At 34.9% G+C, this 27,745-nt stretch overlaps 1 protein-coding gene across 2 annotated transcripts in view; it reads right to left on the bottom strand.

The window, feature by feature from the left end:
* The window catches only part of PPP2R3A (protein phosphatase 2 regulatory subunit B''alpha), a 142,625-nt gene that overhangs the window by 105,313 nt on the left and 9,567 nt on the right, over positions 1 to 27,745 (bottom strand). The window contains exons 1-2 of one of the 2 annotated variants that reach the window (XM_044669994.1): positions 11,107 to 11,369; positions 3,403 to 3,672 (exon numbers count right to left, since the gene is read on the bottom strand). In XM_044669994.1, coding sequence (XP_044525929.1) covers positions 3,403 to 3,672; positions 11,107 to 11,238 — 402 coding nt within the window. In that variant the 5' untranslated portion in view covers positions 11,239 to 11,369. Of the gene's footprint in view, positions 1 to 3,402; positions 3,673 to 11,106; positions 11,370 to 27,745 lie in introns of those variants that run through there. The other variant, XM_044669992.1, reaches the window with a different exon arrangement.

Consider the following 27,745-nt stretch of genomic DNA (forward strand, 5'->3'; position numbering starts at 1 on the left):
AGCTGTGTGACCCTGTGGCAAGTCAATTAACCTTCATCTATAAAATGAGCTGGAGAAGGAAAATAGTGAATTATTTCAGGATCCTTGTCAAGAAAATCCCCAAAGGGGTCATGAAGAGTTAGTTGGACATGACTGAAAAATGACCAAACAACAACAGTTTGGGGCAGTAGGTGGTGCAATGAATAGAGAGCCAGGTCTGAAGACAGGAAGACCTGGGTTCAAATTTAACTTTGGACAAATCACTTAACCCTGACTGCCTAGCCCTTCCTGCTCTCCTGTCTTAGAACTAAGGTATAATAAGATAAGGGTCTAAAAAAACATACTCAAGAATTCAGTTCTATTTTCTTTGTTGAATTCTCATATCAACTGCCTGGCAGACATCTTCAGATATCTTATAGGCATCTAAAATCAATATGATCAAAACAAAATTTATTCTATTTCAATCAGTCACCTAGAAGTTATTTCTCCTTTAAACTTCCCCATTTTATTGATGGCACCACCTTCAAAAGGCTCCAATTTTATAGTTTTGGAATCAATGATTGTTTCTTTTCCCTTAACTCCCAAATCCAGTCTGGTTTTTAGGGAAGTAGGAACATAGGCTTTGCTAAAGAGACAAAATCATTTCTTGTACAAAAAGGACTGAATTAAAACCAAAACACAATTCAGCAATATTTACATTTTCTTGTTTTGAAATTGAATTCCCCCTGCCCAGATGTTTGTTTAATCAGTCAAGGTATTATAGCAATCATTGTGTACTGCCTTAGTTGCTACGGGAGATAAAAAAATATCTCCCATATGACAACATGTAAGTTGTCAGGGCCTTAAAAGGGCCTCCAAAACTTAATAGGGTCAACTTTACAACCAATGAAAGGATCTTATTTATAACATATCTGATACTGATTATTTAGCTTCTCTTTAAATACTTTTAGTGATAAGGAGTTAATTATTTTTTGAGATAGCACATTTCACTGTTAGTTCAATTTGGAGAGTTTCTTTCTTATTTTAAATAAACTTGTCTCCCAATAAAGATCTTAGTTCTTTTTTTAGAGCTACACATAACAATCTCACAAAAATTTGATAGCTGTTATGTAACTCACTAATCTTTGCATTTCTAGGTAAGAACTACCTAGGATGTTTAAAAGTTTTGCTTATGACATTACATCATAGTGCTTGTAACATAGTAGGCACTTTATAAATACTTGTTAACTGAAAAAAAGTACATCCAGAATTCTCTCAATGTTGGTAGTCTTCAAGATAAATCCTAGTTCTTCTCTGCCAGGTATCATGCTAAGTGGTGAAGTTGTCGTACAAATAGTGGGCCCTAGCTATCTGACCATGTCATCTTCCTACCATGTTGCTGCTATACTATATTCTCCAAAACTGATCTCCAGTTTCTGCCCTGGAGTGTATGCTGATTGGTGAGAACTCATATATAGCCAGCCCCTGCCACCTAAGACCATATCTTGGCCATGCCACTGCTGCCACTTTGTTTTATAGCACAAGATGGATCTCCAGCTATCCGCACTAAGGCTGTGCATTTGATTATTGAACACATACTACATTCAGCCAGCCCTAGAAATCCAATCCTGCTCTGATCAGTAATCAAATTAATGTAACATTAATTATGGAAAGAGTATAACAATCAAATATTCTTATGATTCCACTTATCATCCCTCTGACTTCTCTTTTCTCTGGCCACTACTCTGTATATGTGATGATTCTCTTTATTTGAATGTAAGCACTTTAAAGGCAGGGATTCTTTTTTTTTTTTTTTTTTTTTTTTTTAACTTTATCTATAGCACTCATTAAAATTCTATGATTCTTGGGCAATGTCAGCGAAAAAAAGGAAAGCAGTTGGAATACTTTAATATGTATGCTGGCAAATCATTAATTCTATTGGCAAACTTGTCAAGGGTCACATATCTTCTAAGGAATTGTTATGTTTCAATTTTCAGCCTAAAATGAACTCTAGAACAAGGAGGAATGCATGTATGTCTAAATAAGCACAGATATGGATTCTCCTTCCCTTGGTCATGTTAAAAAAACTGTTCTCTTTTCCCCTCTTCTCTATCTTTTCTCTTTATCTCTCTTTTCCTACCTTGCTACCTACTAATTCTTTTTTAGCAGTGAGCAGGCACAAATCATTTAAACTTAAATGAGGTGAAGATGTGCTATGCATTTTTCATTTGGAGGTTAGTTTGGTTTCAGGTTTTATCCATTTTTATGTATCCATTTGAACCAGAGACTAAAACAATTTTTATTTTTTATTTTTTTTGCTGAAACCTTTTTAAAATTTGAATATCAACAAACAAGTTTTAGGGAAAAATACTAGATATTAGAATTGTAAAATTCTTTTGTTAGAAATGACTATTAAAGGAAGATGCAGGAATGAGATTATTCTGAGGTTTGATTGTAGGTGGCTGAGAAATAATCCAGAGAAATGGAAGTATAAAGGAAAATCTAACTTTATGACAAGGATTTTAGAAGTCTAAGGTGACAGTGGGGCATCCAAATGAAAATATTCAACAGAGCTACTGAGACGAGGCAGAATAGTGGTTAAAGCTTAAAAGAGAGATTTAGCATCTATTGAATAATGGTAATAATGGAAGCAGCTAGATGGCCCAGTGAATAGAACCTGGGCCTGGAGTCAGGAAGACCTGAGGTCAAATCTGGCCTCAGATACTTCATATCTGTGTTACTCTGGGAAAATCATGTAATCTGTTTGCTTTAAGAAGATAATGCTAAACTACTTCAATATTTTTGCCAAGAAAACCCTACGGATGGCATTGGCATGCTATGGTCCACAGAGTTATGAAAAGCTGGATGCAAATGAACAATAACAGTAGTTTGAAGTCATGAGAGTGGATAGGAATTTTCAAGGAGATGGGAAACACAGTAAATGGGAACAGTAAATTAAAATATAGGAAATGGGAAACAGTAAAAAGAGAGTGGCAGAGAAATATACAAACAGAGAAGGAGCAAGTGGAGAAGTAGGAAGAGAAAAAAGAGTAATGTATTATCTTATATACCAAAGAAGAGAGTGATTAAAAGTGTCAAATTCTGCATTAAGTTCAAGGAGAATGAGGGATAAGACAAGGCCATTAGATGTGGTGATTAAGAGGTCACTAAAGACTTCAAAGAATTTAGTTTCACTAGAATAGTGGTTGTGGAAAATAAAATTACATTAAACAATGATAAAAGGGAAGTAAAGGGTATAAAAAAAGACTATACTTATTTGAGAACAAGTTGATTATAATGAGATATGATATTAAGGTCAATTAGAGATTACTTCAAGCTAGTAAGTGGCTTATGTACAGAGGAGAAAAAACTTTCACTGGAGAGGACAGGATAAAGGGCCTAAAGAGGAAAGGGTAGGTATAAATTACTTAGTAGCTATATTACCTTTGCAATTTTCCCCATTTCATGAATATCTGCTTTCTGATCTTCAACTCCCATGAAGGTCATTTCAATTCTGTTTATAGTCTGTTCATGGTTTGCACATGCATCTGGAAGTCCTGTAGGGAAGTAGAATCTTGGAATGTTTATGGATAATGGCACATTGATGGTAACATTATTCACATGAACAAGAGGAGAGAGAGGTTGGGGGCTGCTTCCATCATTTGCTGCTGGTTCAAGTGGTGTTCCAAGTTTCTTTTCTTGCTTATTCTGAACCTGAAATGACAATATGAACACAATATATAAGTACGGATTCAAAAGTACATGTTAGGAAGTTATGCATGAACATCATTGCAAAATGCATGTGGAGATGCTGTAGAGCAGAACTTTACCTGATTATAGGAGGAGTAAGATGTATTTTAGGAAATGTTTACATTCACTAAACAAATTAACGTGGTTATAAATAAATTACTTTATTGCTTTTATATCTACATTATGCTTGTGCTTTTAAAAACTCCTATGGATATTTCATTAGTAATTTGTAAGACATTTCTAACATTTAAAATTACCGAAAAAGCATAATCTAATGAAACAATATTTTTTAGCCTAAATTATTTTAAATCACAAGGTCCTTGTCTGATACTATTGCTAGGCATGCTAATAACTTTTTCTTCTTGTTCATTGAGTTGTCTAAATTTAAACTGCTTTCTTTGCTATCATTATATTTTGAAAATGCTGCTATTTTTCTCCAAGGAGTGTCTAAAAAAAGATACACAGGTACTGTCAGAGATCATTTAGTGAGGGTCAAAGGAAGCACAGGAGAGTGATGGTGGCTGATTGACTTGCTGAGAGGATACCGAAGCAGCTATGTGCCAATAAAATTAACAATAAATAGGAATGTTTTCTTCTGGGGGCATTCATCCAAGGCATGACAGAGAAGCTCTGAAGGCTTCTCTACCATCTACTTCTGGGAATTAGCAAAGTCATATGTGCCAAAAGGAATCTAGAAAGCATTAAAAAAATTATAGAATCTTAACCAATAAAGAGAAGACTATAAGGGTTCCAGGGGTTTTGCCCAAATTTGGGCCTACTGAATACATGAGATATAGAAGAGAAAGTTGAGATCTGAGAAGTGAACAGCTGCTTAAAAATGTGATACCTGAAAATGAGATTTTGATATCTGGCCCACAGATTATAAAACAGAGGAAGAAGAGGCTTCTAGTGGAATATGGAATATATTCAACAAGGTTTCATAAGAATATAGTTTTCTTGTGTCTTATGTACATTTCTAATACATACCTAATCTAATTGAGAAAGATTTAAAACTGAAAATATGAAGTGGAAGGAAAAACTGCCTCCACTAAGTTATATACCACAGATAGCAGCTAAATGCAGGAAGAATAAAAGGTGACATATCTCAAAGTTTTCAGGAGATAAGAATCCAAGAAAGAAATCAATCGTAAAACCTAAGCCCTCAAATGTTGATACATAAATGCTAACAGTATGGCTAATAAGGTGGATAAACCAGAAACCCTAATGTAAGGAAGCAAATTTGATCTCATAGGTCTCACTAATAATTGGAATATGATGCTGGGTAGTTATAACTTATTCAAATGAGACAAGATAGGTAAAGTGGAGTGATCAGGGTAGCATTATATGAAGATACTTTCATGGGAGGAAATCAGGGCCTCAAAAGTGTGAGGGCAAGTATCATGTAAAGTATCTGGGGGGATGGTGACAATAACAGAAGCAATTTTATAATTGAGCATACTATAGACTTCATGGGCAGATGAACAAAACTGATAAGGAATTCAGGAAACAGATGAAAAAAACCCGACAGAGAGACATGATGGAGGTAGTAGTAATGAAAGATGAATTATCCAAACATATTCTGGAGTGCTCACTGACAAAAGCAGAGAAATTAATACTTTTATACATTAAAAAGTAGAGAAACCAGTAAGAGAATTCTATTTTAGATCTGATTCTCACCAACATGGAGGAACTAGTTGTTGTGGTATAGAAATGATACATTTCCTCTTAGAGAGGAGCTGGCATAATTTTAAAGGGACCCTAGATTTGGGGACAGTACATTTTAAAGGAAGGAGAGATAGGATCTTATGACCTAAATAAAGCTCTACTAGGAAAGTCAGTATAGGACAAATAGGAAGACTATAAGAATGAAATTCTAGTGACCCAGAGAAACCATTTTAAGGAGCAAGAAAAAGGGGAAGGTATATGAAGAGACTGCTGTGGATGCACAGGAAAATTGACCATTTTGATAGAATGATATTGACTGAAAACAGAAAGAATAGTGAGCTTTGGTGTGCAAAGGAGAGAATTAAAATGGTTAATAAAAAGCTGATACCCAAAATAAATGAGGAGGTAAGAGAACATTCTAGTTGTCTTTGATAATTTCAAGTTACTTAGTCTAGATAAACTACCTACTTAGTACTGAAAGAATTGGTTGATATAAATACTTAGTGACTCCCTCTCCAAGAAAATCTCTCAGTGACATCTGAAAGATTATGAAAAATAAAGAGAAATATAATAATACTATAGAAGGGCACAAAGTTGTTTTAATTTTCAAAAAAGGCAAGAGAATAGCAAATTAAAGGCAGAGAGCTTACTCTGGACCTACCAAAATTCAAGAATGGTGGTTGTTGTTGGTCCTTCATTTTTGAAGAAGACCAATGATATCATGAGTAATGTCTTGATTTGTGAGTAAATTGTTCTTAAGTGAGGCAGAGTTGTACAAAGTTATCAGCCTCACTTTCTTCCAGAGTCATCAAAGTCCAGTAGTAAAACAAAAATCAGGATGATGGGCAATTGCCCAGAATGTAGTGGGTGACCTCAGCATCTCTGATGTCTGACCAAGCTCTAAGTGCTTTACAGTTTTCATTGGAAAAAATTATTTTCATCCATTCCTTCCACTAGGGGAAGTCTTTACATGCTTGAGGCAGATAACCCCCTAAGTCATTGACAAGTTTCAGGCCTGTCGATTACCTTCAAACTGGTAAACTGTGTCTACCTAGACAAATTTACTGAATTACTGGGGTGTGGTTGCTTTCCATGCTACAGCTTCTTCAAGCCAGAGGTGAGTTAGGTGAAAGGTGGACACCAAAGGTGGATTAGCAGTTCTCATAGCAGAGGTGTTAGTCCTCCCTGAACACTTCATACACCCCTCAAGACTGGCTAATGAAGTGTGAAAGGTAGTGGAGCCAGCATGGATTTGTAGAGAATAAGATATTACAGACTAACCTTTCTGACTTCTTTTTTGACAAGGTTACTAAATTCATAGCACACTGTAGATACCTAGTTTACCTAGAATTCTGCAAAGTATTTGATATAATTTCTCATGCTGTTCTTGAAAAAAGATATGGGCTAGATGACAGTGCAATTAAAAGGACTGAGAACTGGTTGACTATCTGGACCCAAGAAGTAATAATTAATAGTTTGACACGATCTCAGAAAAACATTACTTATGCAGTATCCAGAACTGTGCTTGGTCCTGTACTACTTAATAATTTTAGTAATGACATGTATGTGGGCATAAATAGTATCAAATTTGCAGATGTCAGAAAGCTGCAAGGATAGCTGACACAATGAACAGCATGAATAGGATCCAAAAAGATCTTATGTTAGAAAAATGGTTGAGTAGAAACTGAATAAAGTAGTTGACTTCACAAACATTAGATGGGAAGTCATTTTTAGACAATCGTTTGCCTGAAAAATTTTCTAGGGATTTTAGTGTACTGCAAACACAATATAAATTAATGTTATGATATGACACTCAAAAAAGCTTATGAAGTCTTTGGTTGAATTGAGAGGTGTAAGTTCCAGGAATATGGAGATGCCAATCTGACTAGACTCTGTTCTGGTCAAAGTATATGGAGTATTTTGTTTTCTTCTGGGCACCACATTTTAGTTGTAACACTGATAAAATGGATAAAGAGGAGGGCAGCTAGGGGTCTTGAAATCATACTCTATTTGGATTAATGGAAGGATTAATAGATGTTTAGTTTGGAGAAGACAAGACTGGGGTGGGGGGAATATGACAGCTATTTAAATGGTTAAGAGTTATCATACGACCACCCTTACCCCTCTTCCACCTATGAGCCAATACACAGAAGTTAAGGGTTAAAAAAAAAAAAGTTATCATACGATGAAGAATTAGCCTTATCTTGTTTGGCCTTGGAAGGCAGAACTACCAGGAACAAGGGTTGAAAGTTGCTAAGAGCAAGATTTAGGCTTGATTTAAGGGAAAACCTTCCAACAATTAGAAATAGCCAGAAGTTGGATGAGGAGGCAGTCAGTCAACTAACATTTATTACACGCTTATTATATAAGAACCATGCTAAGTCCTGGAAGTACAAAGAAAGGCAAAAGCAAAAACAAAAAAGTTCTTGTTCTCAAAGAGCTAACAGCCTAATAAGGAGAGATAATATGCAAAAAACTATATACAAACAAGAAATAATGGATGTCCTAGACTTTTACTTCTCTATGACCTTTAGAATAAAATATAAACTATTTAGCTTTTAAAGGCCTTCACGAAGGGATCCCAAACTATCTTTTCAGTGTCATTAAATCCCACACTCTTGAGACTCAGCCAAACTGATCTCTCTGTTTTTCACACATGACACTCCATCTTCTATCTGTGTCTTTGTACTGGTCATCTCTCATGCCCAGAATACATCTATTCCTCCATCTCTGCCTCAAACAATCTCTCTTTCTTAAAGACAGCTCAATCACCACTTCTATAGGAAAGCCTTTCCTCATCCTCCCAACTGCTAGTGCCCACTCTTCCAAACCACACTGTATTTTTCTACTTTATATTTATTTTCCCTCTATTCTATATAAAATATGTGGGCACTTTGTTTTTTTGCCCACATTAGGACACAAGCACCTTGGGAGTAAAGATTTTCATTCATTCTGTTTTTAGATTCAGGGCTTAGTACAGCATTTGGTACAGAGTAACAATAACAATGCTTGTTACTTGATTACTTTTTTCCACTGCACTCTACTTCCGAATCAACTACCCTATGGGTTCACTCCTCATCCCTATAGCTTCCCAGATCGAAATACATTTCCCTAGAATCTGTGCCCCTAGATGTATTCTTTCTCCCTATTGGAATATAAACTTTTTGAGGGTAAGAATATCTCTTCTTTATATCTGTGAACACCTGACACAAAATGCTTTTTCATTCATATTTTTTAAAAATTAGATAAAAAATAAGTCTGGCATAACTTTCATTATACTCAATAATTATTCATTATATTCAATAATTCCAGGCAACATAGTCAGATGATCATGTGATTAATAAGCTAAGAAAGAAGACTCACATTGGGACAATAACTCCTCAAATTAGAAATGTAATTTTAAAATTGCTTCAATATATCTCAAACAATCTTCGAAGAACAGAGTTCTGATCTACTTTCCAAACCCTGAAATTGTTGTGGAGGGGATTCAGGATGGGTACCCTTTGCAAGAATGCAAAACTCCCAAACTTAATTTAAAAGTAAAAGGAGAAATTTATTAATTTAGAAGGTAATGTTGAATGGTAAGGAGACAGGCTCAAATGTGTAGACTGTCTCCTTGAAGGCATGAATTCTGGGGTTTTATACATTATTTGCAGCAGGTACATGATTCAAGGCAGGTATGAATTCAGGCAAAAGTGTGTGTGGGGGGGTGTTGGTCACCTGACCCCGGTCAGAGTGGTGTCTTAGGTCCTGAATACACAGGGTATAGTTTAGGTAGATGTCCTAGATTTCAATCTGATGATAATTGGGGCATAACTAGAACATGTATATCTATGTCCATGTTGAAACCTAGGATAGACTCCAAGGGGGATCATTCTCTCAAGGGCCTTTCTTTTTGATGTTCAGGGTCTTATATGTTTTAGGGTTAGTATTTACAAGAATGCAAGGAAGCAAGGAAATTTTCCAGCTTAGAGTTTGACCTGAAGCACTTCTATAATTTGGGGGTACAATGTCCCATGCCAAAATCAGCATTCTATCCCCCACTTTCATGTCTTTGTACAGGCTGTCCACAAAGACTGGAAAGCACTTCTTTAGAATTCCAAGCTTCCTTCAATACTCTGCTTAGTTATCATGTTTTCTCAGGAAGCCCTTCCTGATCCCTTTACCTTTATGATAGTAATCCATCCTACCTTCTTTGAGGAACCTAAATATAAATCCATTCATCTTCATTTATGTACTTGTTAATTTCCTTGTTAATGATTTTTCTAGTAAATTATTATTTGTCTATTAATGTCTTTTTCGCCTATAATGCTTGTTAACCAGGTAGAATGTTAATTCCCTATTTATATCCCCAGCACAAAATAAATAGTAGGGACTAAATTACTAAATACTTGCTTACTGATTAGCCTCTCAATTCTATTCATTTTCTTCTTTATGAAGCCTCTGCTTAAAAAGAGAAAAAACCTACTTGCTAATTTTTAATGCAAAGTAACATGGTACAAATGGGCATGCATGTGCCTATGATAGGACTTAAGTATTCTGTACAGCATTTACTGAGGAATAAAGAGCTTAAAATAAACTAATTTGATACAGGTGGCCTATATACATATGCTTACAATTAAATCCTATTCTTATACTTCCTAATATTAAGTATATGGCTTGTTTATTTTGAAACAGTGGTTTCATTCAAACCTAGGAACAACACTATAACATATTTGTTGTCGAATAACAAAAGTCCAGATTTTAAGTTTGCTTTTTTTGATGATTTATCTGTCTAAATGTCTCATTTTTCTTTTTTACCCATTAACATGACCATTAAAAAAATCATTTAAAACACCACTTTGATTTCTGTGCTTCCATATTATATTCCAAAAAATCCAGATGATTCTGAGGGCTGTGAACTGAAACTTTAGGAGAAAATGCTGATGCTAATATTTCCTTCTCTAAAATACTAAATTTTATATATCAAATCATATTACATAGTCATTTTGTATGAAAATGCTTGATTTTCTCTGATAGTCAACATTTACTGTGAGAAAAGTATTTATTTCTTTAGAATATATCACCCCTCTTTCTTTGATCTGACACTGGGCTGTAGGGAAGTGAGCATGTATGAATGTATAAACTGAGTTATCATAATTAGAAAGAGTTCCAGTATTTCTCTTGCCAATGTGAGAAATTCTATTACATTCAATATCTTTTATGTGTATACATGTAGAAACTACACACATGGCTATATGTGCATAAATACACATATGCATACACTCATTTCTTTAGTTTTGAGTTACAGAACCAAGCTTTTTACCTTGAAAGTATAAAATAATTACTATTATTACAATAAAAAGCAGATAATTAATTTAGGTGCAAGTAAGACTTTCAAAACTAGAATGCTAATCATCTGGAGACTTTTTTCTACTTAAAAATTCAATGCATTTTAGTTATATAGCTAATTATTTATGAAGTTGGGTTGTCCCTAAAAATTGTTTCCCCTTTTTACTGATGAAAAGTGTGAGTACTGTACTCCAGGTCAGGGAGATCTATTTTTAAACATGTTCGTATCCAAGCTACAAATAGCATTCTGCAAATAGACAACTAAATAGAGGACATAGTTGAATTCCTTGATCTAATAACAAGATACAAATGAGTTATAGGAATACTTTAGAATTTAATTCAATGAGTGTAGTTTTATTAGTTATGAAAATATGAGAATAAAAGAGAACACAAGTTTCAAACCTGTGTCTGCTGAAATATCTTTAGCCTCTTCTTAAAGCGTGACGGTAGAACAAAATCACAGCCCCTTGCAAGGAAAGCTAACTCTCCCCTCAAATCCGGGTCCCTTCGAAGAGAGGTTTCCTTGATCATCATCTTTGAAAAACAAGATTACTTAGCAACTGTCCAGTATATTCCTTAAGATGATCAGATTTAATCTTGATGATATGTATGCTTATAAGCAAAAAGTTATGAGTCTTGTAATGAAGAAATTGATTGTTTCTTGTCTCCCATTGAAATAATATTCAGACATAATGGTCTCCTAACCTCTTGAGGCCACAATTTCTACACTTTCACTGACAGTCAAATGAGTCTCAAAGAAAGGTTGTGGATTCCAGTGTCTTCTCATAATTTTCAAGCTAGAAACACATTCTGCAACAGGACCTTTGCTCCTGGGTAGCTTTAATGACAAACTGACTTGCACATGTTGTGGGCACAGAGCATTCTGGGAAGGAAAGCACCACTACCAAAAGTGCTAAAGTTAGAAACATTACAGCTATACCTAAATATATCCGCTTCTTTGACAATGTTAACTTGTTAAATAAACTACAGCTTAACTGAGATGAAAACCAATACAAAACAGTCCCTGCTGCACTAGAAGATGTACCCTAAAGTCGTAAACAAAGAATAATAGATGTCTTTGGCATTTTTTTGCCTTTGACATGTATTATTTTATTTAACATTACTTATTTTATTAGTTGGGGTTCTAATTTTTAAAACAGCTTCCAATCCTTATTTGGGAAAAAGGAAACAATTATCTCCAAATCTACTAGAGAACATGGGAGGCAAAAGCAGGAATCTTTTTCTACCAAATAACTTTGTAGAGGATTTAAAATTTTTTTTTTTTTGCTATTCCTAAATTTTATAACTGACATCTACTACATATTCCTTACAGTATTTTTGGATATTCCTGATGTACTTATACTACATTCTGGGGTAATTAAAGAACTGGAACAATGGAATAAAATGAAAAATGAATTCATGCAATTAACTCTGAGATTAATTTCCATTTATACTGTATATATCTTATATGCACGTTGTTATTTGCTTACTGGGTCCCACATTAGCCTGTAAGGTCCTTGAGGGCAGGGACTGGTGTGTACATGTGTATTTTGCTTTGTTTTTTTTTCCCACATTTCCTTATATCTCAATACTTTTCACAGTGCCTGGCACATAGTAAGAACTTGATAAACACTTGTTGACTGAATAAAATGGTGACAAAAAGGATAACAATAGTATATGTTATATTTTGAATTTGAATTTGTAATATATATTTCTTCAAAGTGCTTAACATGGGCTGAGATTTAAAAAATATCAAATGATGAAATATTTAAAAGTTCAAAACTTTTCTGAAAACTGCTTTAAAAGGATTACCACATAATATATTCTAATTCTATTTTATACATATAAATTATCTAGTTCTATTAAGCATTAAAAATTCTAACATAAGGAACCAAAAACCAATCATTATTGTAATGGCAAAAATCCTGCTGTATTAATACCACTTCATGCTTAGCTGAATGAGTTCTACTCTGCCTTCTACTGTTTCTCTGCAACTAAAATGGGTAGATTTATTTTTGAGTACATTTTAATGTTTGTTGACTGACAATTGTTCATAACAGACTAGGTATATAATAATAATAAGAGCTAACAAGTAAATAACATTTTAAAGATGTCAAAATGCTTTATAACTATCTTATTTGAACCTCCCAACAACCCTAAAATATAAGTGCTTTTATTATCTCTACTTTACAGATGAGGAAACTGAGGCAGACATTGGATAAGTGACTTGCAGAGTTATATAGCTAATAAGCATATGATGCAGATTTTAACTCGGGTCTTCCTCATCAGTCCAAATATCTAAACCTGGTATTCTAGAAAGACCAATTAATATATAAACTTCTCCTTGAGGGCAGGGACTGTCTTTTGCCTTTTTCTTTATCCTTAGCTCTTAGCATAGAGTCTGGCACATAGTAAGCACTTAATAAAGGTTTACTGATTTATCGAACTCCAGTATTCAAGCCTCCTAATCTTTATCCCTGGGACTACCTAGTTTCCTTTCCTTTCCCTACCCAAAGAGGAGGAAGGAATAAAAATAAAACATACTGAAGTTAAAGATGATAGTACCTGACATTTACCTAGTAGTACTTTACTTTTTAGAAAGCACGTTATCATAGGTTCTCATCTGAGCTTCAAAATAACTCTGTAAATTAGGCCATATTTATGTAGTGCTGTAAGGATTACAAAGTACTTTTATGTGTTACTTCATTTGAATTTCACAGCTCTTTAAATAAGAGGTAAAATCTTCCTCAAGGCTCAATCCCCTAACCTGTCTTTACAGCTTGTGTTCCAGAGGAGTGACTTCTATTCCCAGAATTCTAGAGGTAATCCTGTGGTTTGCTATCTTCCTAATCCTATCAGTGTGATTCCTCTAAACAATCATCCAATACACTTAGTGAATTTTTAGCAAAGGCATTTTGCTCAAATGGAATAGAAAGAATAGTAGTTTCCAAACATTTCTCCTTAAATTCTGGTATGCACTCTTCCACAAATATACAAAGCTTTGTAGGGGAGTAGATACAAGCTCATAGGGCAATGTGTGTAAGGAACACACACAGTCAAGGTTAATTCGCAACTGAAATTTCAGGGCCTTGATGCCCTTTCTTCTGCCAGATATTTATTCCTCCTCCTAACTTCCTTATTTCTGCAATGGCATTCATTCTTTCAGTCATTCAACTTGCAAGTTAGGAATCATCATTAACTCTTCATTCTCACTCAATAGCAAGGTCTGGTGGATTGCACCTCAGTCTAGTTTACTTTTGTTGGTTCCTCATTACTCACAAAACAACCACTACCACAACAGCCCCCTAAATTAGTGTTCCTGCATCCATCATTAATTACTTAATAAATATTTATTAGATGGTTATCATGTGCCATTTGGTTTGGTAATTAGTTGTCCATAGTTAACTCCGGAGAGGGAAGTTTCACTTGAACAATGATGTTAAAAGTCAAAAAAATAGTTTGGCAATTTGAAAAAGGGAAAGACTTCCAGCACTTAAGGCAGTATCTAGCACAAAATAGCCACTTAATAAATGTTTATTGAAAATCCAGCAAGAGAAACAGAAGGAGAAAATATCCATTTTTTGCCAAACCAAAGGTCTTTTTCTCAATCTTTATCCTTCACCTCTGAAATATTTGGTACTGTTGACAACCTAATCCCCTAGATACTCTGTCCTCTTTGTGCCACTTTGCTTTTTTTGTTTCTCCTCCTTCCTGATCTTCTTTTTCTCTTGCTGGATTTTCAACCATGTCTTGCCCACTAAGTAAGGGTGTCCTCTAAGGTTCTGTTTTGGGCTCTCTTCAATTTTTTCTGTATAATCTTCACTTGGGGATCTCACCGAGTTCAATTATCATCTTTATACAGATGATTCCCAGAGATCTCTCTCCTCTCTCTCTCTCTCTCTCTCTCTCTCTCTCTCTCTCTCTCTCTCTCTCTCTCACACACACACACACTTCTTCCTTCTTCCTCTTCTTCTTCCTTCTTCCTCTTCTTCTTCCTCCTTCTCCTTCTCCTTCTTTTTCTTCTTCTTCTTCTTCTTTCATGAGCTTCAGTTCCATAGTAACAATTGAATATCAGACATTTTGAACAGATGTCCTGTAGACATCTAAAGCTGAATGTGTCCAAAAGAGACATCTTGTCCCCTAAATCACCCCTCCTTCTCGGGTCCTACATTCACAACCACAGTGTTATTTATATAGGATAAGTGAGGATTAATTCCCCACTCTCACCCCACATCTCTAATCAGTTCCAAATCTTGTAATTTCTTTCTCTATAACATCTCTTATATATGTCCCTTTCTTTCCCCTCACACTACTATTACCCTAGAGCACATGCCCTTAACATTTCTTGCCTGAATTATTTCTATTCACCTTGTAATTGGTCTTCTTGCCTCTTCCAAATTTGACTTTATCCTTTATGTAGCTATCAAAATGAGTTTCCTAAAGTACAATTCTAACAAGTCCAGCTTCTATTACTTCAAGGATCAAATATAAAATTCTGTAACCCAAATCATTCTTATTTTTCCAGAATTTTAAACATATTTAACATATTTTTCTCCATATATTCTATTGCCTAGCAATACTGGCCTACTTGCTGTTCCTTACAAACATCACTTCATCTTCTACCTCCACATCTGTGTATTGGCTATCTTCTAGATCTATAATATTTTTCTTCCTGTCTTTTACATCCTTGGCTTTCTTTAAGCCTCACCTCAAATGTCAAGAAGACTTTGCTGGTCTCTTTGCTCTCTAAGGCATCTACTTTTTGTCTCTTCTTGTACCTACCTATATGCTGCTGTTTATCCCATTAGAATAGAAAGTCCTTGAGGGTAAGGACTATTTTTTATTTTTCTTCATATTCCCAGTGCTTAACACAGTGCCTAGCACCAAGTAAATACTAATATATACTAGTAGATAAATTGATTGGTATTCTTACTTTTAGCTTTTGGAAACACTACTGTCCTTCAAGGCTCAGCTTACACAACATCTCCAAGGAGTTTTCCCTTGTCAGTTATTAGCATGACCTCTCCCTAATTACTATGATCTATTTGGTATTTTGCTTTTATCTTTATAATATCTTTTGACATTTATTCCTTGCTTTCTTTATATAGTTACTACCTAAGTTCTACCCCTTATCATCTCTCACCTGAATTTTCACAATAACCTCCCAATTGGTGCCCTAGCCTTAAATCTATCCTCACAGAAATTCAGCCTACATGCAGCTCTCTCAAGTAGTTTCCATGATAATGGAGAAGAAACAAGTGTTTGGTCACAACTTTATGTCTTCAAAGGTCATAAAGAAAGTTAAATAAGACAAGCAGAAGATCAAAGGATGGTGTCCCCCCCCCCCCGTTTTGATGGTCTAAGGAGAAGAAAACAAGAAGGATGAGACTACATTGGATAGATAAGGTAGCAGAAGAGGAGAGAACTCACTATCATGTAATGGGGTGCATGAATACTGGAGTTCGATAAATCAGTAAACCTTTATTAAGTGCTTACTATGTGCCAGACTCTATGCTAAGAGCTAAGGATAAAGAAAAAGGCAAGACAGTCCCTGCCCTCAAGGAGAAGTTTATATATTAATTGGTCTTTCTAGAATACCAGGTTTAGATATTTGGACTGATGAGGAAGTATTCTTTGTGTTAGCCAAGAACAATAAAAAAGTAGATGTATATTAACTGAAGTATGGCTGAATAAATTATGATAAATGAATGTAATAAATTAATTTTATGCCATAAAAATAATTGGAGGCATTCAAAGACTGGGAAGAATACTAGTATGAAATGACACTGAATGAAATGACTAGCATCAAAAGAACAATTTAAATGACTATAATTTTTAAAGACTTAATTATGATCAAGCAGAGACCAGCCTCAACTCCAGAACGATATCAGTCATGCTTCCCACTTCTTGGCAGAAAGATTATGAGTTAAAGATGCAAAACGAGACATATGTTTTCAAACACAGCCAAGGATTTGTTTTATTTGACTATACTCATTTGTTATGAGAAGGGTTTTTGTTTTTGTTTTCCTAAGAGGAGTTATGGAATGATGGTGGTCTGGAAGGAGATAGTAATAATTATGCTGACAAAATACAAGAAATTAAATAACATCAATTAAATATTTAAAAAAATTGAATAGTAGAAAGAATTCAGAGAGGGATACAAATAGGGAAGTGTTGACACCATTATGTTAAATTTAATATAGTCTATCAAATAACAAGTAATTTAGCAGTAAGTAATCCCTGGAAATATAAAGAAAGGCAAAACAGGCCTTTTCCCTCAAAGACCTTTACATTCTATAGGGAAAGATAACACATAAGTGAATAGATACCTACAAGATACTTACAAAATAGCTAGAAGGTAACCTGTAGAGTGGAAGGCTACAGCTTATGAGAACTGGGAAAAGCCTAGGCAAAAAGTGGTACTGGATATGAGTTCTGAAAGAAGTCAAGGATTTTAAAAGGCAGAAGTAAGAAGAAAAAGCACTTCAGGTATTAGGGATAGTCAATACAAGGCATCTAAATGGGAAATGGACTGTTGTATGAAAGAGAAAGCAAATAGTTAAATCTGGATTACAAAGTGTATAGAGAGGAGTAATGTGTAAGCAAATTGGAAAGGTAGGAAGAGAATGTGTTAAGGATTTTGAATGCAAACTAGGGATTTTATATTTGATTCTAGAGATAATTTTTGGATAGATTTTATTGAGAAGTAGGATGATTTGGAAAGACTTGTGCTTTAGGAAAAATTACCTTGGCAACTGTGTGAGGATGGATTAGAGTAGTTAAAGGCTTGAGGTAGGAAGTCCAATTAGAAGTCTATTGCAAAAGGAAGACACAAAAGCAAAGGACTGTAACAAAACCTACTATGCTTCAGATAAAGTTAAAAAAGTAGGATAGCAACTATGATCTCAAACAAAGCAAAAGTGAAAACTGGCTTAATTAAGAGATAAAGAAGGAAATTACATATTGATAAACAGAATCAAATGAAGTAATGTCAATATTAAACACATATGCATAAAATAGGATAGCCTCTAAATTTCTAAGGGAGAAATTATGAATTAAAAGAGAAAATAGGTAATAAAACTATTTATTAGTACGGGACATTAACTTTCCCTCTCAGAATTAGATAAATAAAACAAAAAAAAAACAAGAAAGAAATTCAGGAGGTAAATATGGTTTTAGAAAAGGTATACTTGATAGACTTCTGGAGGAAACAGAATGGGAAGAGAAAGAAAGATACCTTTTTCTCAGCAGTATAAGTCAGCTAAACAAAAACTGAGCATAAAAACCTCACAACAAAATACAGAAAAGTAGGAATAGTTAATGTATCCTTTTCAGACCATTATGCTAATATAATTACACTGAACAAAAAGCTGGAAAAAAAGACTATAAATTAATTGAAATTAAATAACCTTATCTTTAAGAATGAGTGGGTCAAAGAACAAATCATAGAAACAATCAACAATTCTGTTAAAGAGAATAACAAGCATCAAAATTCAACTCTCTAAATATCAATAAAATGGGAAGAGCAGATCAATGACCTAGGTAAACAACTTTAAAAAAATGGAAAAAGAACAAATTAAAATTTTCAATTAAATGCCAAATTAGAAATCCTGAAAAATCAAAGGAGAGATTACTAAATTTTAAAGTTGAATCTGAAAATCATCGAACTAACAAATGAGACAAGGAGTTATTTTATGGAACAAAACAATGAAACAGAAAAACAATTGACTAATTTGATAAAAAAAAGGAAAGCCAAATTATCAATATTAAAAATGAACATTATGAAAAAACAAAAAATTACAACAAAAGGAAATTAAAGCCATCATGAGAAGTTATTTTATCCAATTATATGCCAATACAAGTGATAATCTAAGTGAAATAGATAAGTATTTAAAAAAATACAAAATGCCCAGACTAACAGAAGAGGAAATAGAATACTTAATACAATTCCATCTCAGAGAAATAAATTGAATAAGACATCAATGAATTCTCTAAGAAAAAAGCCCTAGGGTCAGATGGATTCACAAATGAATTCTATCAAACATTTAAAGAACAATTAATTCCACTGCTATATAAACTATTTGGAAAAAAGCAGAGGAAGGTTCTTAGGACAAATATGGTGCTAATACCTAAATCAAACTAGGAAGAACAAAAACAAGGAAAAAAATTAGACCAGTATCCCTAATGAAAACTAAAGCAAAAATCTTAAACAAAATACTGGGAAGGAGATTATAGCAGTATATTGCAAGGATCATATACTATGACTATGGTGAATCTATGACACACATGCCAAAGATGGCATGCAGAAACCTCTCTGTGGGCATGCACACCATCCCTGCCAGAGTTAGTTACTTGGATGGAGCTGTTCCCTTCCCCCTCTCGTGCCTTTCCATCCCTCTGTACTTACTCAATGGTTCAAGTCACTCTCCTCTCTTTCTCCCTCTAGTGTTTGGGACTAGGGGCTGCAGGGGATTGGGGTGGGGATCTCCTCTCCTGCTCCAGAGCCTGGCCCCACCCACTAAAGGATCTCCACTTTCTTCCTTCCCTGCCAGCCTCCAGTCTGGGGGCAACCCCCCCCCAAAGGCTAACTGTGCTTCTTCCACCCCCATATGGATTGCAGCCCAATAGGCAGCCCCACTCCCAGCAGGAGTGCACCATTGTTATGCAAATATAAGCAGCCTAAAAAATGCTGAGATTGAGTCTCTGTGACAGAGCTGAGCAGAGGCCTATGGGGCTGCATTTGAATCTGACTCAACAAGGACATGTATCCCATGTTGTAATAGGAAGCTGCTTACCTCACTAGCCTTCCCCCATCTTCCCAAACCTACTAGTCTTCTCTGGCCTAGGGAAGCCCAGAAGCAGCTCTCTTGCTTGGCCCCCAGTGTGGCTGGATGCAGCCTGTGGTCACAGGAGGTGACTCCCCTGGGAAGCAAGCTGGTTGGTAACCCAGCCCCCACCCACGAATGCAGGGGGACACTGGGTCTGGGGGGTGCAGAGAACTGCATGCAGTCTGGGGGGGGGCACTGCACATAGTCTGGAAATCTTGGCACCATATGTAGTCTCTAAAAGGTTCACCAACACTGTTTTATGACTAGGTGGGTTTTATACCAGGAATGCTGGGATTGTTTAGTATTAGGAAAACTATTAGCACAATAGACCAAATCAATAACAAACCAACAGAAAACATGATTGTTTCAACAGATGCAGAAAAAACTTATGACAAAATATAACACCCATTCCTATTAAAACATTAGAGAACACTGTAATAAATAGAACGTTCCTCAAAATGATGAATAGCATCTATCTAAAACTATTAGCAATAATTATCTGTAACAGGGAGAAGTAAGAAGCCTTCCTAATAAGATAAGGAGTGAAAAATGCAAGCCCACTGTCAACACTACTATTCAATACTGTACTAGAAATGCTTGCTATAGCAACAGAGAAGAAATTGAAAGAATTAGAACAGATGAGGAAATAAAGCTATCACTCTTTGCAAATGATATGGTATAGATCAGGGGTTGGCAACATATGGCTCTCAAGCCATATCTGGCTCTTTTAAGGGCCAGATATGGCTCTTTCTGCAGAAGCCATAAAGTCAATTTTTTTTTCAGGCGCTGTTACAGGAGCATGCACTGTGAGCACTGTATGGCTCTCACAAAATTACATTTTAAAAAATGTGGCATTTATGGCTCTCACGGCCAAAAAGGTTGCCAACCCCTGGCATAGATAGAGAACCACTGAGAATGAACCAGAAAACTAATTGAAACAACAAAGTTGTGGGCAAAGTGGTGAGATACAAAATAAATCCACATAAATCATCAGCATTTCTCTCTACTACCAATAAAGCCCAACAGTAAGAGAGAGAAATTTCACTTAAAATAATTGTGGACAATATAAAATACCTGGGAGTCTAGCTGCCAATACCAGGAACTATATAATCACAACTATAAAAAACTTTTTACACAAATAAAGTCAGATCTAAACAACTGGAAAAACATTAATTACTCATGAGTAGGCAAAACCAATACAATAAAAAACAATGATTTTATCTAAAAGAATCTACTTTACTCAATGCCATACCAGCCAAATTGCCCCAAAATTATTTTATAGAGCTTGAAAAAATAATAATAAAATTAATCTGGGGGAATAAAAGTCCTAAAATATTAAAGGAACAAATGAAAAAAAAAAACAACAACACATGAAGGAAGGTGGCTTAGCTATACCAAATTTCAAACTATGGAATAGAGTGGCAACCATTAAAACTATCTGGTACTGATTAAGAGTAGTGGATGAATGGAATAGATTAGGCACTCAACATACAATGGAAATGACCACAGTAACTTGCGTTAGACAAACCAAAGATCCAAGCTTTTAAAAAGAGAACTCATTATTTGACAAAAACTTCTGAGAAAACTGGAAAATATGGCAGAAATTATGGATAGACCAACACTTCTTGCCACATAAGACCAAGATAAAGTAAAAATGGATATATGATTTAGAAATAAAGGGTGATAAACAAATTAGAGGAACACAAATTATTTACCTGTCAGACCTATGGATAAAGGAGGAATTTATGAGTAAATAAGACATAGAAAACATTGAGATAAAATAGATAACTTTGACTAAATTAAATTAAAAAGTTTTTGTACAAATAAAATCACAGCAACCAAGATTAAAAGGTAAACAAACTGGCTTAAAAAATCTTTATAAAAATTATCTCTGACAAAGGCTTCATTTCCTAAATACATAGAAGACTGAGTCAAATTTATATAACCATGGAAAAATACAATAAATAAATTAATTAATTAAAAAGAAAGAAAAAAAGAAAAAATGCTCTAAATAACTCTTGATTTAGAGTGCAAATTAAAACAACTCTGAGGTATCACCTCACACTTACTAGACTGGCTAACATAAAGAAAAGGAAAATGCTAATTGTTGGAGGGCATGTGAAAAAATTAGGAAAAATAATACACAGCTGGTGGAGCTGTGAACGGATACAACTATTATGGAGAACAATCTGGAACCAGAAAGGACCCTTTGATCCAGCAATACCACAGCTAGGTTTATATCTAAGAGAAATGAAAAATAGGGGAAAAGGACCTAGCTGTACAAAAATATTTAAACAGCTCTTTTTGTGGTGACAAAGAACTGGAAACTGACAGGATGTCCATCAATTGGGGAACTGCTAAACAAGTTGTGGTATATGAATGTAATGGAATACTATTGTATCAATGAAATGCCAATCAAGAAGATCACCAAAAAATCTGGAAATACTCATATGAAGTGATACAAAGTGAAGAGAGCAGAACTTGGAGAATATTGTACACAGTAGCAATAACATATAAAGATCAACTGTGAATAGTTTAACTGTTATCAACAAAGCAAGGATGCAGGACAATTCCAAAGAGCACATGATGAAAAAGGTTTATTTACCACCACCATAGAAGGAACAGATAGAATCCAAATGGAAATCAAAACATATTATTCTTTATTTTATTTCCTCCATGGATTTTTCTCTAGCGTAAGCAATATGCATCTTATTTCACAAATGAAGTACATGGAAATATTTATTATATAATAATAATATATGCACAACATCCCATACCATATTGCCTGCCTTCTTGGGCTGAAGTGGGAGAGGGGGAGAGAACATGGGATTATAAAATATCAGAAAATGAATATTAAAAACTGCACTGACATGTAATCTAGGGGGAAAATTTTCTAAGTCTACTGCATAAGTCTAGATGAGAAGTGAGGAGGTAGTGAATGAGAGTGGGGCCATGTTGGTGGAGAGAAGAGTGTTTAAGAGAGCTGTTGTCAAGGCAGAAATAATAAGCTTTGGCAAATGATTAGATATGCGAAGTAAGAGTGAGAGTTTGAGTATGTCATTGAAGTTGTAAGCCTGGATATTGTGTGGAGGATGCCTTCAACAGTGATAGGGAATTTTAGAAGTTGGGAAAGATAATGATTTTTGGACATGCTGAGTTTGAGAAGCCTATTGGACATTAAAATAGAAATGTCTGACAGTCACTTGGTGATGCAGAATGTAGATCAAGAAAGAGAATAAGGCAGGATAAGATTCTTGGATCAAGTAAATCTGGGAATCATCTGCATAGGGATGATAACTGAACCCATGGGAGCTGATTAAATAACCAAGTGAGATAATAAAGAGAGAAAAGAGGGCTGAATAGAAACTCTTGGGGGATTCTCATAATTAGTGGATGTATTATGCATGAAGATGTAGCTGAGATCAAGAAAGAGTAATCAGGCAGGTAGGAGAACTTAAAAGAGTGTTTAATGCCAGGAACACCCAAAGAGAGGCAACCTGTGTATAGAGTTGCAAAGTGTCATATATATCCTTTTTATTCTTTGTATAAGAAAAGTTTATGCTTGTCATGGTCATAATAATTGGAATTGCTTTTTTTTAAAAAAGGGAAGACAGTAGAGGCAGGCAGACTAGCTGTAACTTCCATCAGGATAATTACAATAGTCCTAGAGTAAGACTAAGGGTTCAAGTTAGAGTTGTGGCACTTTGAATAGAGAGGGGAAGGTGAAAGAAAATGTGGAGGCAAAATTGACAAGACTTAGCAATCAACTAAATATTAGGTGGATGGAAATGGTGAGAGAAAAAAAATGCCAAAAATGACTCCTAGATGATGATACTATCGACAAAATTAAGAAAGCTTGAAAAAAGGGGAAATTTGAGGTGAAAAGGAAAGATACTGAATTCACTTTGAGACATATTTGTTAATCAATTTGAGGTAAAGGCAGAGCATTTGGGTAATTATATCTAGAAGGCAGTCAGGAATGTGACACTGGAACTCAAGGGTAACTTAGAACTGAAGGTATGATGAAATCATTGAGTACAGAGAGAAAATAGAAAGCTTAGGGGAAAAGCCCAGAGGAACACACAAGGATAAGGGTAAGAGAAAATCTATGATAGCAGAAGAGACAGTGTAGTCAACTACCAAATGATGCCAAAAGATTGTGGAAGAAGATTAAGAAAAAGCTATTGACTGACACTAGTAGCTAGGTAGTACAGTGAATAGAACACTTGACCTTGAATTAAGAATATCCAAGTTCAAATTTGGCCACAGACACTTAGCTGTGTGACTGAGCAAGTCACCTAACTACTGGTTACCTCAGTCTCCTCAATTTTAAAATGGGAATAATGGAGGTACTTTCAAATGAAGTTTGTGAGAATCAGGTAAGATAATATCTATAAAGGTCCTAGACCAGTGCCTGGCACATAGTAAGTACTTAATGTATATTTCTTTCCTTCCTTCACTGGACTTGTCAATTAAGGTTGATCTGAATAAAGTCAATAAATAAAAAGGTTTTAATAGTGCTAGGGATAGAAGTCAATTGCAGTGGGTTCAGGATTAAGTCTAAGGTTAAGAAATAGAGGAAGGAAGTATAGAGACTACATTTTATACACAGTTGTGAGAGAATAGAGACATGGGATGATACTTTGATTAAGTAGCACTGAAGGGTTTTGGGGAGAAGAAAAGAAATATTTCCACAAGCAGAGAAAAAGTATCCATTAGGGAAGGAACTAATGAAAATGAGAGAGAGAGATATCAATTGATGGAACAAGGTACAGAAAATATGTAAGCCATCCTTAAATAAAGGAGTTATCCTTGGTAAGGAGATAGTCCACCTTATTTTTTGAGATGGGAGGGAAATCTTTTTTAGATAGGTATCTATAAATAAATTTTTGATGTTAAGGATATAAGGGAGCTTATGATGAATGGCTTTAATCTTTTCACTGAAGCAAGAAGGGAGAGTAGAATTATGAATTTGAGAAGGGAGGTCTTGAACAGATGATGTAGAGCAGTGGTTCCCAAACTTTTTTGGCCTACTGCTCCCTTTCCAGAAAAAAAAATATTACTTAGTGCCCACTGTCACATACTATCACCGCCCCCTTACAGTTATTCACTACCCCCAAATGCACCTCTGGCTATCACCCCCCCCACCTGGATTGTTGCAGCACCCACCAGGGGGTGGTGGTGCCCATTTTGGGAATCACTGATGTAGAGTATCACAGATTCAGTCAATAATCAATAAAAGGCCTCTATCATGCATCAGTGAGGGTTTAGCTGAAGTAAGCATAAATTTACTGTGAACCCAATTGATAGTTTAATATTTTCTAGCAGCCTGGAAGTGGAAACAGATAAACACATTTGCTGGCCCTGAGATGAATAGAAACTGGAGATTATTAGAAGGTCAGGAATTTGATGGATATAGAGGCAAGGGATTCAGTGGTGGGAGGATGGTTACTTGTTGGAAAGGCTGTTCATATGGAAATATGTTCAAAACTGAATGAGAAGAAAATGGATCTTGAGCAGGGGTAACAGAGTAAGTCAAAAGTTAAAAATCACATCACAGATTTAGAGCTAGGAAGGATGTTAAGAGCTATCTAATCTAACTCTACAACTTACCAATAAAGAACTAAGGATCAGTGCTGTTGTGCTCAAAGTAATAACAGGTAATATGTGGCAGAGTCAAGACTGAACCCAAATTCTTTAACTCCAAATCCTGCATTCTTTCCTCTTTCTTAAAAAAAGAGTACAAAGGTAGAATGAGGTGGTGGGGAGGTAGAAAGCGATATTGTGATCAGGCTGGGAATTTTAGAGGATTTTTAAGTGGACCAGTTTAGTATGATGGTGAGGGCTAATTTCTGTGGTTGACTGTGCCACCATGGAAATGGAAGTCATAAGAACAATGAAAGATAAAAGCTGAGAAAGAACAGAGAGACAAGAAGTTTCATTTGAGGCAGACTTTCATGAATCAAGATGTCACAGAAGACTTTCTGTCATTCAGACATTGACCTGAAGTGGTGGTGGCAAGTACTAGACTACTAAGAAAACTTAAGGACTAGTTCCAGTTCTGCCATTTAATTTCTTTAAGCCTTAATTTTGTTATCTATAAAACAAATGGGTTGGACTAGACTAGGGATTCTTAGTCTTTTTTGTATCATGGACTCCGTTGGCAATATAGTGAAGTCTAAGGATCCCTTTTCAAAATAAGGTTTTTATGTGCTCAAAACAAAATACATAGGATTACAAAGGAAACTGACTACAGAATTATAATGAAACCAAAAATATTGAAATAATTACAAAAATCTTGGAAAAAGCAGCAGGTTAAAACCCTTAGACTAGGTTATGTTTAATATCCCTCCAAATTCTAAAATGTTAAAATTCTGATTGAATAGAGAACGCTGAGAAGATAGGTAATTTTTGCTAGGTTGGATTTATAGTTCTAAATGATCCTAGTAGAACAGGAGTATGGAATAAGATAGGACAAAGGGTCCTGACCATCTAATATGAATAATTTCTTGATAAAAGCAAAGATGCTTTTCTGATGAATACTTCCAAGTTGATAGTAAAACTACTAAACCAATGGGAGATGCCCAAGTTGGTTATCTGTATCTTCTAGGACTATTTCATCAGGGATAGTGTCTTGGATTTGGGGTATGGTAGTGGTTCCTGTCCTGTGAGCTGCTGATTTCTAGGTTGAGTTTGTGGCTGTGGAGTTATTGCAAGGGATCTTTGATTTTTTTATGAATTCCAAAGATTATAATTTTGATTTTCATTTAGGAACTCCCCACCTATATTACTATTTTCCAAATGTTTACAGATGTTGTTGTAAATAACAAAACAAATTCATTTAAAAACATTACTTGGAATAAGCAATAATTTGATATTGATTCATACTGTAACAACAGTAGTCATGTGAGTGTTTCTACTGACAGTATGGTCAAAACATCATAGCTAGAGAACAGATGAAACCAGATTGTGCTGAATGGATAGAAATGAAATGGATAATCAGTTTTGACATTCTTTTTTACAGTGTTTTTGAACTGAGTTTAAGTTCCTGTTAGATGAGTGTCAGATTTCAGACTATGCATACATTTCATGGCTCTTTTATACTGTGTTATTAATTCTGCAATCTTTAAGAATGGATACTGTTCCAAGGAAATGGGCAAAAGTTGTAGCTCTTAAAGAATACACTTCAATGATTTTAAGAGATAATGCACATGCAATTGGTATGGAAGGCCAAGCATTTTAAGGAATACTAAAATCTACATTGAAACATGTGCAGTCACATAAAAGCACAAGGGAAAGTATGGTAAAAAACAAAAAGCAGTACTATACTACTGACATAGTATTGCTGGAAAATAATCCTCAAGAAAGCTCTTCAAGAGGCCCGGGAAGCTAAAGTTGTTAATAATTCCTTGAAAGTGTCATACACAAAAGCATTTCTAAAGCATGCTTTATTAAAAGGAATAATTTTCCACTAAGACTTTGGATTCTATAAAGTGAAAGAAATGGATCTTATAAGAGAGGCAAGGTGGTAATAGAGAGGAAATTTATAATCTATACATTTAACTTGTGAATGAGTTTACATATGCAAAATAACTTTAAAATGATTAATATGTGTAATCTATATCTGTGTATATATGTAATCTATATATATCTAAATCTATATAGACATTAAAAAATAAATCTGACTCTTTAAAAACCAACTTGTAAAGTCATTCATTAGTTTCAGTTAAAACTAGCTGAGATACCCCCAGAGAACTTAGTACAAAAAAAGGCAATCTTATAGAAGTTAGTTAATAAAGCTAGAACAAAAAACGAAACAGAGACCAGTGACTAGGCAATTCAAGCTAAGTAGTAGAAAATTTAAATTATGTGAAAAAAGTAGTAAGCTGAAAGAAGATTTAGTGCAGATGAAAATGATTCAATTCATAAAGGAAACTGTGAAGGGATGGTTTCTTAGATGCTTCTATAAAAAAGTGCTACAAAAAACTTCATATCTGAGAAGCTTGTACTTATGAGAAGGGTATATTAGATCCTTCCAGATATGGTGGTTGATTGTTTTGAAGACCCAAAGAAGAAAGTAAACAGACCTCTTACTGACTTTGTGGCTTAAAAAAGAAGAGGGCAAACATCATTTGTAATTACGTTTCTGCAAGATGAACTGACCACTATATTGACCACATAAAATATCTAAATATAAGTTCTGGGTAAGAGAG

Source organism: Gracilinanus agilis, chromosome 3 (genome assembly GCF_016433145.1).
Source record: "Gracilinanus agilis isolate LMUSP501 chromosome 3, AgileGrace, whole genome shotgun sequence".
Taxonomy (NCBI): domain Eukaryota; kingdom Metazoa; phylum Chordata; class Mammalia; order Didelphimorphia; family Didelphidae; genus Gracilinanus; species Gracilinanus agilis.